This window comes from Sylvia atricapilla, chromosome 6 (genome assembly GCF_009819655.1).
Source record: "Sylvia atricapilla isolate bSylAtr1 chromosome 6, bSylAtr1.pri, whole genome shotgun sequence".
Taxonomy (NCBI): domain Eukaryota; kingdom Metazoa; phylum Chordata; class Aves; order Passeriformes; family Sylviidae; genus Sylvia; species Sylvia atricapilla.
The window spans coordinates 3,342,514-3,356,338 of NC_089145.1; the positions used below are offsets into that span (position 1 = coordinate 3,342,514).

The window sequence follows — 13,825 nt, forward strand, 5'->3', positions numbered from 1 at the left end:
TAAAGGTTAACTTTTTGCTTTGTAAGCAGTACCTTGAGTCCCTGTGAAGTTAAACTTAAAATTTCTTAAGAGCCAGGAAAAGGCTTCCATAAATCTTTAAAATTAAATGGCATGGCAAAGCATCTTTAGTTTTAGATTTCTATATAAATGGATAACTCTTCCATGTGCGATGGGGCCCATTCTCCTCCGAATTTTCTTTGCAAACCTGCCTTACTATGTCAGCTGTTGAATCTAAAAACTCTTACCCACATTTTGAAGTGAAAGAATGACACTAAAGCATGAGCACAAATTCTACAAAGAGATCCTTGCAAACATTTTTGAATAATTATGCTATTAAAGGGAAGAATGCTTGCTCCATCTCCTAACTGACAGGAACAGAGATCCTCTGCTAAAGAACAAAGTGGTCTGCTCTAAATTTATTTCCTCTGAAAATACACTCTGGTTTAATATTTAATCACGGCACAAATTACAATGGACTTGTATAAACTCAGCAGTTTAGACAGCCAATGATTTTGGTAAGAAAATATTTGACAGCAGTGATATAAAATATGAACCCATTGAGTAAGCTCATTATCTCTGTCTGTGCTCAGTGTGACTGGAGTTGGCACCACTTGAGCTTTTGAGCAACAGATGGGTTAAATCCCTGTGTCATTAAATACTGTCCCTGCAGCTCCACAGAGCTGTCCAAACACTACAGAGGCTTTAGAGGGTCTTGAATGCCCCTGGTTGTTGTGGATTGTTCAAACACTCCAGACGTGTGTGCTCAGCAGAAGGAGCAGCTCACTAGCCCAGCTTGGTGACAGTGACCCAGGCTGCCAGGGGCCACCAGGACACCACAGCAGCAGCACCAGAGAACGAGGGGATCCTCGCCTGGTACTGGCCACACGAGAGCAGGAAGGCACCCACATCACAGTGACTATCAAGGTGAAGTATGGATGCTCTTCCCTGAGGGGATTTTGAAATCCAGTAGCCACAGAGAGCTCAGCTGCCTGCAGAGGCATGGTGTGTCCCCTCAGACCTTGTTTCAGGAGCAGACACCAAGAGTTTTTGCTAATGAAACAGAATTCCTCTAGAACTCATTAAAGGGAAGAAAAATTAAGGGTGAAAAGAATCAGAAACCACAGATGACAGCTAATTCTGATGGAGAGCACTAACACCACAGAACATCCTGAATATCAGCCCTCTCAAAGGTGAACACAACTCCTGCATCTACTGCAGCACTACCAGCATGGAAATGAAAGCCAGATGGGACTAGAAATCAGAATTTTCTTCCACCTTACCTTAGCATTTGTTCATTTATAATCTAAAAGCAAGGTTTTTTTCCCCATTGCCCCTTTTTCACTGGCAGGTGATAAAGAGAGCTGTGATATGCAGCCACCAGCACACTGCTATAATCTGCATTGGCAGTGAACCATAGCAAGCACTGGAAATTCCATCATTTCCTCCTATCTATCTCCTCTCAAGAGAATTTACAGCAACAATTTATGACATGACTTAACCACAACCACCTGCAAACCTTGAAAAACAAACCAAAGGAAATTCAGAGAAGCATTGGAGAAGTGCTTGTTTCTGCTGTGGCTGTGCATCCCTTCCCAGTCCACCCATCCCAGCACTTCAGCTGGGTAAGCAACTGGCCAGCACAAGAAACTTCAGGAGACTGCCCACACGTTCTTTGTAGTCATTCAAAATAATCAACCTTTACTTATTATAGTTAGCAACACGGTTCAAAAGTGATGTTCTAAATTCCTGTTTTCAAAAAGATGCATTCCAGCTCCACAGTGGAGTGGTTCTACTCGTGCCTGCACTGTCTGTGTGAGCACAGTGAGACACAAAAGCTCAGTGGCAGAAAAGGGCAAAACCCAACTTAATCACAACTTAACAGCAATTTCCCATCTCTGAAATATCTCGTGCTAGATATCTCATGCCACATGATCCACTGAGATCCAATCACCCCTCCTGATCTCTCTGTGACTGCAGCACATGAAGATGTGCCCAGAGCAGTCATTTATTCCAGGCGAGTGCCAGGTGCAGTGAAGAGCAGCATGGCACAGGGTCGTTGAGGAGCAGGAGCACCCCTGAAGCTCTGTCTCCACACCACTGCAGCCCTCAGTACACGAGATCTGCCCCAGGGATGCTGTTCTCCCGTTTCCACCCGGCTCTGCGCTGCTCCAGCCGGCAATGCCAGCAGATGGTGCTACCCACTCGTGACAAGCTGGTCCCCTGCAAAAGGGGATGTGAGACTGCAGCTCTGAACGGTTAAAAGACAATTAGACAGGTGAAGTATTTTGGTTTTATCTAGTTAATAACTTAGAGGAAAAAATAATAATAAAAAAAAAGTGATACTTTTGTCAGCTAAAGATTTCAAGGGGGGCCACAAAAGATTCCTTATCTCCTCTCTCTTTTGCTCTATCTCGTCTTTCCTCTCCACTCCCTCATCAAAATACACTGGAATGAAGAAAAAAAGACTGAAATACTTGCACCTAAAAAAATAAGTAAAATTAAGGACATTTAAATTGCCTGCAAATCAGGTAACCTTCCAGCCAAACACCTGAAACAAAGATTTGTGCTGTCCTGCTCATAAGCAACCATTTGAATGATGTTGGAAGCCCTCAGAAAAAGAATATCAATAGAGAAAAACACATAAAGCCAAAACTTGGGAAGCCCCTGCAAGCAGATGGACACGCTCTGCCTTTTCTTACGTCACTCAATGAAGTATTTTTGAAGAGTTATTTTACATGAAGGGAAGGCAAACATTGTAACCATACCTGCAGAACATACCTGCAGTTGGACAAAGAGCAAGCAATGTCATCTTGCTAAAATAGCTTTTTAGGAAAAAAATCCTAGGTATCAGTAATTCAAACAGAAACCCTGACTCCTGAACATGATTTAATAATGGGGAACTCATTTTCATTTTAGAGAAAATCTCTATATAGAGAAAAAAAAATAAGATTTTTTTCAGTACCATCCAAGTCGATCCATTGGTCAGATGAGTATCTCCAGAAAGATACAAACTTAAGCTTCAAGCAATAAAAAACCCATCTGTTTCTGAAGGAGTTTCTAGCCCTATAAGTAAAATACAAGTTTCCCAACATTAGTATCTGAACCTGTCCAGGAGTACCTCTCTGTAAGGTATTGCAGTGTAACAGAAATCACACTCGTGTGCAAACACACCCTTCCACAATCACACCCAGCTCAGTGTGATGCTAAACCTCTCACAAACTGCACAAATATTGTATTTTCAGAAGCAGACAGCTTACAGACTAATGGAGGCAGCTCACGATTCCTTCTGGACAGTATTTCCTTAGGTGCCAAGTCTGCTAAATGCTTGGTGATGTGCCTGAGCTGTTGCAGTCCTGGGTTTGCCTGGGATCCTGAAGCAGGATCATTTGAGGTCCCACCTGGATAGGTCATTTGAGATCTCCAAAGTGGCATTTGCAAGTTTCCAATGAAACTGTGTACACAGTGTGAGTACTTGTTCCCTATCTGCTAATTTAGTTCCCTTTCTGTGAAGGTTTCCTTATAAGCAGGAGCAAGGATCTCTCTCTCTGTGGTTATGTCTTCTTCTCCAACCACATCTGCCTCATCTTTCTAAACACCAAAGCCTTTCAAAAAGAGACCACATATTTCATAATGTTTCCAGTGAATCCACCAGCCCCTTTTCTTGGCTGACACTTCTGTAATAAGTAGGTACATTCACTAATTAAAAGAAAATTATTTAACTGACAAGGATGATGGACACACAAAAGACAGAGAAGACATGAGAGCCTACAATGGAAGCTTCTTCAAGGCAGTGGTGCCTCAAGAATTCTAAAAAGCTTTGCAGAAATAGTTTTCTGTTTGCACAATAAAACAGTACATTCGTCTTCTTCAGTGCTGACATATTAGTGAAAAATCTCAGCCATCCAGACTGCCACTGGATATGATGGCATGAACACCTACTCGCTCCTTACACTACTGCTTGGATGAAAACTCCTGTCAGACTCAATTAGTGGCAGAGCAAAAGTCATCCAGAGGGGAAGGCAAATGTGAATGAAGAAATATTTAATTGTGTGACCACTTGCAGATCCCAGACCCTTAGAGATCTGCTGGAACAGGCACCTTAGAAACACAGCATCCAGTGTTTTCTTGCCATGAGAACAGCAACCAAAAAGGGCCAAAGAAAAGAGAAATTATATTGAGTAAGCCTGAAGGGAAAAAAAAGGGCTCACAATCACCAGCAGGATGCTAGCAGGGTCACAGTGCTCTCACTATTTAAAGCAAATAAACAACAAAAAGAGGGGCAATGGAAGAAATGGAAACAGTAAGGGGAAGAATTATTCTGTGTCACATAAGCTGAAATCTTGGGAGAAAGGGGAATCAATATGTAAAGCTTCTGGGAGGTTCAATACCAACTGGTGCCAACGCACAAGATTTCAGCCTAACAGGTGGATTTTGTTTATTCTTTGGGATTTTTACCCCCCTGTGGTTAAATGAAGTAAATTACTCCAAAAAGACTAGGAGTTTGCTGAGGAGAAGTCAGATGAAATCCCTAATTAACATTCTTTTGGGGGCAAATGAAAATACTTCTTCAGGATGAAGGAATGGATGATGAAAAGAGTAGGCTCTTTTCTCTAAACCACAAATTCTTGCCAGCATTCTGATTTCTTAGCCTTTTAAAGATATAGGCACCATGAAGGGGAATCATCTCCCTCCAAATCTGCACTGGTGCTCCAATGCAGTTGTCAGGGCTCCTTTCTGACTGGATCTTACCTCCAGAGATCTGTCCCAGTTGGCCATGACCCTCTCTGGAAGCAGCCCTTTCCATTCTGACTTGTACTTCACCCAGCACAAAAAAGGCAGAAGAAGGGTGCTGGATGTTTGCTGGGATCCACCGGCTCCCCCAGCCAACTCTGTGTCCAAGGTGCTACATCACTGCCACCAGACAACGTTGCACTTGCCATATTTCACCTTCTCTTTTGAGTCACCATAGACAACTGCTCAGAAATTCTGAAAAACAGGCCCTGATGCTGAGCTGCCACATCAGATAGAGTGAAAACTAGTGGCCCAAGCTTCTGTAGAATAAAGGAGGCAATATATCATAGCGTGGCTGAGTTACATCAAAAAATCCCTTTGATTTTAGCTAAACCAATAATGCAGACAAGTTTTTTTTCCCCTGCTACTTTGCTCCTGTAGACAGCTCTTGCCTGGAAAAAGGAAATAGTAGTCTTAGAGACAGGCATTTTTAAAAGGAGTGAGGCCCTTAACTGAATGACTTCTGAAAAGTTGCACCTGTTTTCAAAGACCAAATGTCCGAATGACTGGCAAATGAGAAATTGATCCAGCTGGGGAAGTTTCCTGACACAAAGAAGTTTGACTCTTTGAGAATGCTGCTTGTACATCTCCACCTGTGGTGATGAGGTCTAAGTTTAAACTTGAGTTCAACTACACAAGCTCTGAGCCCAAAAGTTGGGGAGTCATATGCTTCGTTAAAAAATTGATAGCAAATCAAAACTTTTGGTTTTCTCTAAAAAAAGAAACAAGTACTCACACTCTTCCAAAGACGTTAATGGGAAGGTTGCAAGATCAAGCACTTAAAGGTTGAAATACAAGCTACATGAATTTCATTGGCTTCATTTAGTGAGGAGTGAAAGGAAATGTTGCACTGTGAGCTGGTTTAGTTCTCCAGGTCTGAGTGGGTTCAGCCAATTTTCTCCCTGGATGATGTTTGGCCTGATAAATGACAGGCAGAACTGCTAATATCCTGGTTTTTTCTGCCACATTCTCTTATAAATCCATCTCAGAAACTGCCAGTACCTCTGTTGGCTGATTCATCCATATTACAGTCCTCTAACATGCATAACTTTGAAAAAAATGTTTGGGTTTTTTTTTGAGTGCCTAAAGTAAATTAATGTAGAACTCATCAGCTTTTAGAAAGAAAAGTTTCTATTAATATAATAATAAATGTTCTTCCAGAAAAAACCTGCCATTATCTTACAAAAGCCAATCACTCTTTGATTCAAGTCGATATTTTTTGTTTTCTGTAGAAATAATGCTCAGCTGAAGAGTTCTCTTTGTCCTCCAAAGCATCAGGTCCTGAAGCCAAGGCTGTCAGTCTGTGCTGGTTTCACATTGTTCACTCACAGCCCTGACACACTCCATGTGGAGTCAAGTTTGATACAAGCCATATAGAATTTAAGTACTGAGGCAACATCCAGTGCTGTCATTTCTCCCTGTAACTAAATGTCAGCAAGAAATAGAATCTAAAATTGGTCTGTAACTATGGCAACTAATGAGCCACTCTGACTTGGAGTCCCCAAATCCAACATGTGATCATCAAGGGATTCATTCCAGTTTGAAGATGCTGCTTCTCAGAGAAGAAAATCTGCTGCTGCTTTTGCCGATGTGCGTGCAAGAGCCACCAGCCAACAGCCAGGCTGGGGAGCTGGAGCAGGCTCAGGAAAACAGCTGGGAGAAAAGCAGCTTCCTTCTGAAACGGGAAGGAAAAACAGACACCACCTTCTGTGGCTGCTAAACACTCTGGGTAAAGGTAAAACCCTGCAGAAAGAACAAAGAGTCAGAGGCGACAATGGTGTTCATAATCACAGCACGGGGGAACAAAGCGCAGGCTCTGTGATGAGAAGTCATGAGTGCCTTGAGGGTTTGGCTTTTAATTTTAATTTCAATAGACATTCGTGATCACACAACTCCAAACTCCATTAATTCTGACAAGGGGAGGTCATTTCATCTGCCATGACCACATCCTCCTTCTCAGAAGCTGTTCTGAAAGGGTTGTTTGAGGAAACTCTCCTAAACATACCTTAAAAATATGCCTACAGCTAAAAGTTTCTCATCTCTTTACCAGGGAACAAGGTATTTATTTCTTTTCATATCTGTGCCAGATGATCAGGTGACCCTTTTTAGGACCACAGCAGTCCAGTGAAGATAGTTCCTCCAGGAGGCCTCTGCAGATGAGGTGTCTCATGCACAGGTTCCTCCTAGATTCCAATGAAATTAGATTTAAAATAAAGGATCACTATTGGGTCGCTATTTCCTTCTGCTACATTGAGAGGTTTATTTAGGTAGCACGTGTATGTTCTAGAAATGCACTGGATCAGAAGTAAGGATGTTAAGTGCTAGTCAATTCTTTAAAAAAAAACCAAAGAAAACTGAGTTCTTACCAAGTTTTTTTTTGAAGATGTAAAACCTAACAAAACAAAAAATACCTTCACTAAATTATTTTGTCTACCCGTGTAAACAGCACTTGGAAATGGTTTGAATATTGGATTTCCTGAGTAGGTAAAAAAAGAAAAGAGATCAAAAATTACAGCTCTTAACTGTGGAAAACATAAACATTGTTGTCTTGTAAAATGAGCTACATTTGATACAGTGAAAAAATAATTAACCCCCTTGAAACTTAGAACCTGTTAGCCAGTTTTCTATTCAAAAGGAAAACATAGCTATGGGAGCAAAGCTATAACTCAGGAAAAATAAGCAGAGAGAAGAAAAGCAAGGAAGAAAGGAGATTGGGTACTTCTCTCATCAGCTGTTCCTGATACATTTCAAGTCACAAGGTCACCCCCATCATCAACCAAGGTCTTGTAAGAAACATCCAGCATGACATCCCAGGTGCATCAGGAAAAGCTGAAAGTAAGTGTTAATGACAAACAGGTGTGCCGAGGATGTGTGAGGAAAGACAAAGCACTGAATGTTTCACACTATCTCAAATTAATTTTTATCTAATTAATTCATCTTCATCAGATCTGGGCAGCAGCAACAGCAGAGGAAATTAATATCTTGGGGATCTACACAACAAAAAAAAGCTGTAAACCCTACTAAGAAGCATCACATCTTCAGGATTTTACTGGTATTCCAGGAAAAAATTCAAAAGGGGGGAATCAAAAGAGCAAGAAAACTTGCAAAGGCCCCCAGAACAAACACCACGACGTTTCATGGGATCTGGAGAAACAGTCGACGCAGTAAAGGGCAAGGAGAAAACCCCACAGATGAGCCACCCAAAATGCCCAGGGAATGCTGAGGGTAGAAGAACTGGGTTCCAAGGTCCCTGGTGCTGTGTGGGCACGGCAGTGGGAGCGAGCACAGCGAACACTTCTCACCGTTCCTTTTCCTGCCCTCGTCCTTGGCTGCTTTCTGCGGTGCCATCACTTTCTGCAGGGAGCTCCGGCCCGAGCTGGGCTTTCCCGACCCATTGCTGAGGATGGAGCCGTTCTGACTCGGGGACTGGCTGCAAGTAACCATAGCAACAAGGCAGGACGTGAGTTCTTCCTCCTAAACCTCATTTCAAGGTTATTTCGTTTGCACGGTTCGCATCACTGAGTTCACAAGCTCGGTTTGGTACCAAAAGGAGGCAGAATAGAAACAGCACACAGCAACACAGTGAAGGTAGGAGCAGAGTGATGGGAGGTGAGCAGGTTTTCCTCAATTAATTCAGGGCCGATGGGCATCTTGGTGGCTTGGAATGCAACTGCTCCTCATGCATAAGCCCCACAATGATAAAAGTGCCACCACTGAGGATAAAAGGTCCCATTGTCAATTCAGTGTCATCAACCCAGAAAAACTAAAGTAGACCTTTGTTTCAGGATGCATGGCTAAACCAATTCCTTTAGTATTCAGCCTGCATTTACAGTCAACTGTTGTCAGCCACAATGCAAAATACACTCACTCATTTTGCACATATGCACACACAAAGTGATAAGACAATTCTCCTTTGGGCATATACCCCAGTTTAACCAGTGCCCTCATTGGCTGAAACCCCTAAGAAAATGCTTGTTTCAATCAGCCATTGCACATCCTTGTCCTGAAACTGGTCCCTGCCCGGGGTGAGGAGGGAGGGCAGGGCTGAACCACTGTGCATTCGGTCCCAGCAAGGAGCAGGAACAGAAATGAGCAGAGTGCTCGGGGCTGCACTGGGAGCAAGATCCCACCACAGCTTCTCTGCTCTTTGGGGTGGACAAGTTACTCAAATCCTAATGCACAAGTTGGGAAAAGCAGGAAACACAGTAGAACATAGTACACGTGGTGCTAGTCCACATCCAGACACAGTCACGCTTTTTTCACATGGGCAACTTGCACAAAGGCAATGAAAACTCTCCACAAGACCTGTGTGATTATTCAAAAACCTATTTGCAATCTACCACTGAGTTGTCATGGGCAGTGACAGGGTGATGTAAAGAGGTTACATTAGAGAAAAAAAAAATGGGCCTGGTCACAGAGGCTTCCACTTGCAGAGAAAAATAATCAAATCAAGTTCTATCGCTCTCACAGTGATTTTAGAACCAGAAAATGGTAGTAAAACAAAACAACTGTCAAAACCATCCTGAAAATCATTGCCAATACTCGACCATCAGCTTGAAATATTCATTTACCTCCAGGTCTGGCCAGCCTGCCTGTTTTAAGTAGAAAGCATTTACTGTGGTCAGAACAGCAAGAGACAAATATGAGGAAAGCAATTCTCGGGAATTCCCTTTTGAAGATAGCCTAGGTGTAATATGTATAATTTGAGACAGGCTCTTTCCAGCTACAGCGCTCTAGGAGAACTCAGCATGCAACCCAGTTCAGTCCAGCCTGAGGGTTTCCTTGTGAAATTCTATTGAAAATAAGCACTCTTGAGAAGCAGGATTCCTCCCTATAAACCTGTCTGCTGCTGCTAAATGAATATTCCCAGCCCAGTAAAAAAAATCCTCCCATGGACAGACTGATACCTGAAGAAAATCTGCTCAGCTTGGGAACACATAAAAGAAGTGAGCATGGATAGCTTGCACAATGATTTCTGTGGTGACATTAATCCAAATATTCATTCTTTTTTAAGTGGCCCTCATATTATTAACTGAGACGTTTCTTTCAGTGGTGATAGCAGAGAAGATAGTATGATCAGTTACCAGCCACTTCATAGCTGTCTGGTTTGGATTGACCTTTCCAGGCTGTAAAGTAGCCTGAATGAAAGAGCAAACACATAAAAGTCAAGAAATATTTCTTCATCTTCAGCAACCATTCAATTCCATTTCCAGACACAGCTCCTGGGAATGAAAAATACTGAAATTGTACATGTTCTCACTCACTCAAGTAATCACCCTGAAGGAGGGAAAACTAACTCTTAGTTATTTGCTTAGAAGGGCACCAAGGTTCAGCACATTTTACAATGAGAATAACTTTCTTGGATCAAGTTTGCTTTTCAGCATTTGTTTAAAATGGTGCAGATTAAGTGGGGGATTTCTGTGCTCACTCAAAGCGCTGAGTGAAGTGGTTAATCACTTTGGTTAGAGGATTAATTACCAGAGCTGGTTTCTTATGTGTATTTACACATGGCTTTGGAGAGGCTTCAAACCAATTTAAAGAACAATTCCTGCAAAGACTCAACCTGCCCAGCACCAGCAACCACTGCTGGCATCACGGTCATCTTCCATTTGTCATTTCTTCAAAGGGTGAAAGACTTTGAAAGGGACAGGTGCTGTTTGGTTCACGTGGGCTGTAGCACCTCACCCTCACATTTCAGTGATTTGCAGCATAAGCAGCACCTCTGTGGCATTAAATGGCAGACTAACAGTTTACATCCAATTGCAGCTGGCTTGCTTTTCTCTACTGGCATGCCCTGCAGACAGCTCTTTCCACATTCCTGGTGATTTACTGCACAGCCAAAGGAGTATGACAAACCAGGCACCAGCTCAGGATCCTTTTGTCTGTTTTTCTGAAGGGAAAACTTCAGCTGGTGACCACTGGGGATGTCTACCCATCCAGAAGAGCAGCAGTGTGGGTCTGCACCATGCTGGCTGACACCTTCCCCTTCCAGCATGTCCCTGTCACAGTGTGCAGCAACACTGTGCTGAGTATCCCAAGCTTTCCCATTATTCCAAAGGGGGAAATACTGGATAAGATGAGGTGACTCAGCTAAAAGGGCTTGGTTTTCTCTAGAACTTGTCTGTTTTTCTTGTATGTTATCAAATCCCTTCAAGAGGCCAGGCCCATGTAAGGCCTGTGAGCTACACAAGAGTTCCCTCTATTCAGGCTGTTTACCTGACAGGTTCATTTTCCTCTCTTCCCTTCAGTATCTGGCCTCAGCTCCACTATCACTTAATACCAAGGAGAGCGGGTCAAGGAAAAACTGGCCTCAAAGCAAGCAAAACACCTGGGATAAGGGAATAATCTGCCTTCCTTGCCTGCAAGGACTGAGACAAGAAATATTCAGCTGCTCTGTTGATGGTTGAGGGCAGACATGAGGTAAAACTTCCTAACAGGAAAGGCAGGAGAGAACAGATTGCTGGAGGAGGTTGTGATCATCCCACCAGTGGAAGGCTTTAAAATAAGGTAGATAAAGTTGAGTTAGGGGGGTGTTGGACCCTGCAGCAAAGAAGAGGAGCCATGTAGCTTCCTGGAGATCTTGAATCCGTGACCCTACAAGCCTAGACACTTCATTATGAAGAGAGTGCAAACGTGGGACACTCTACCCTAGAGACTGACATTATCTAGTCCATTCTTACACTTCAGAAGTTTTGTCCTGCTGTATATGCTTTGGATCTAGAGGTCTTCCATAATTCAGTGGGTGTTCAGGATTTCCCCATCTGCTAGTGAAGGCATTGGGTGCAATTCTGGAGTGACAGAGCCTGCCAGTGGAGCGACAGCAATTTACTGAGGGACTGTCTTTTGGTTCCGAGAGGAAGTACCAGTGTTCATGCTACAGGTCTCACATTTCATTTGGGCTCATCTCTCATGCAGCACCAACATGCTCATAAAAGCCACTTCACCTCCTCAGGAAGACTTCACTTGGGTTTATCCCATATTTTGCAGCAACCTTACACATCCAGCACAGGCCAGTGCTATGCCAAGGATCCATCCTGGAGAGGAGCCATCTGCCACTCACAGAGGCTGGGTGCCAAACTTTACAGCACCCAGCAGCACACATCCTATTAAAGCCCTCTGTGGAAAGGCACCAGCTGCCAGCCCATACCTTTTCCTTGTTTCGTTGGATTGGGCAGTTTTGATGGTGCTCCCATCCTGGGTCGTTTCTCTCTCCTGGGAGGCAGGAGCATCTCTGACTGGAAGTGGAAGGATGACAGTCTCCTGAGTCACAGGTAGAACCTCATCCTCTGCTCCCTGCTGACCCAAGTGTTGCTTGGCATAGTCAAAGCCTTGTACTGGCTGCAAAAAAACAGGAGAAATAACAGAAATTTCCAGCGTGTATTAGATGTAATATAAATTTTCAAATTCAATGTAAATTTTTCACTACTTCTTAACTTTTTTTAATTACATAAGTGACAGGTAAAAATACATAGATTACCATGTGAATGCCCAACAGGAAATCAATTTTCTGACAAGATCTCTATTCTATACATTTTAAACATGATTAGTACAAAATTGATCTTGGCTAACCTTTCTTACCATGCTGTAACACCCCCAGAAATTACTTTGACAGACAGTGGGAGAACAAGGATGTGAAAGAAAAAATTAGGAGTAAAAAAAAACCAAAAAAAAACCCATACACAAAAAAAAAAAAAAAAAAAAAAAAAAAAAAAAAAAAAAAAAAAAAAAAAGAAAACTTTCTCTGACAAAACCCTTGTGTTTCTAAAGAGGGTGGGAATAATTTATTCCCAGTCAAGCCAAAGTAAAAAAGGCACACATCAGAAAGTTTCATGGGCAACACTTTCCAGAAAAGAATCTTTTTCAGTGAAATTATATTTCCCCTGGCTTGCCAATTGCCTACTGGGAAGGATATTGCTGACTTCCCTTGTTTCTCTTGGAAAGTGGCATTTCACCAAAGCCTTGCTGCAAGGCAGTTCTTGCCCAGCAGAACTAACACATGCCTTCTGGGCAAAGCAGCCAAGAAAGGTAGATTCTCTCCATGGAAAAATTAAACATTCAGACAAAACTTGACTTTCCAAACTACATTTTCAATTGGAAGGAAAAGAGAAAGGAAGGGGAAAACAAACCAAAACAAAACAAAAAATCAACCTGTATTATCTATTGGAAAAAAAAAAAAAGAAAAATAAATCAAAGAAATTCCTGACGACCTCTGAAAAATGTGTTCTTGCTACACTAAATAAAATTACCTTACCAAAAAGTGGAAGGTTGCTCTTCCTGAAGTACAAAGACTATTGAGAAAATGCTAAAAAAGGACCGTAAAACACTTCAAGTTGAGAAAGTGGTGAGTTTAAACCTCACACATAGTTTGGGAAACACTTTGGAATTAGTCCATGACTGATTAGTCTCTCCAGGTTCCTGCCATGTCATCACCAAATATTTTAGTTCCAAAAGAAAATCAGCAAGAGAAAAAAAATTGCTGTTGACACAGAAAAAGGATGAGCTCTGAAAAGCATTTTCACTTGTCGTGTCCCTTACTAAATCTGGGCTGCAGCTCTAAATTCAGATACATTTCACAGGTGATCACAGTCTGAAAAGAATGGGGCTGTTTTTCACTTTTTCAAACATAACAAATGCTTTTTCTTTATGTGGACCTGCATGGTGTTCCCAAACTCCTGTTCAGACTGAGGCTAATGGTTCCTAATGTGTTTCCATACTCCAGCATTCCTCTGATAAAAAGCTTCAGTGCCTTAAGGAGCAGGCTACTGCTGATAAGGGGGAGCAGACAACTCCACAAATCACCCCGATGGAACTTGCAATATGTCAGAGAAATGCTAATTCACCCCTCCATGGCAAGCAGGGTATCACAAAACAGCCACCAAATGACCTACAGAGGCAGCAAATGAAGGAAGGGAAGCAGAAGCTGTGTGAAGGACAGCTAGGAAAAAACACTGCACAACATCCTACACAATAATATTGTTAATTAAAATAATGTTTTTCAACCTCATTATAAATATTAAGTGTCAGTTAAGACACC

The 13,825-nt window shown here is 42.3% G+C and overlaps 1 protein-coding gene across 2 annotated transcripts in view; it reads right to left on the reverse strand.

Moving 5' to 3' along the window:
* Nucleotides 1-13,825, reverse strand: part of KIAA1549L (KIAA1549 like) — a 68,601-nt gene that overhangs the window by 29,040 nt on the left and 25,736 nt on the right. For both annotated transcript variants that reach the window (XM_066320482.1, XM_066320481.1), the window contains 2 exons: nt 11,939-12,129; nt 8,094-8,221 (listed from right to left, as the gene is read on the reverse strand). In XM_066320482.1, the coding sequence (XP_066176579.1) occupies nt 8,094-8,221; nt 11,939-12,129 (319 nt within the window). The remainder of the gene's footprint in view (nt 1-8,093; nt 8,222-11,938; nt 12,130-13,825) is intronic.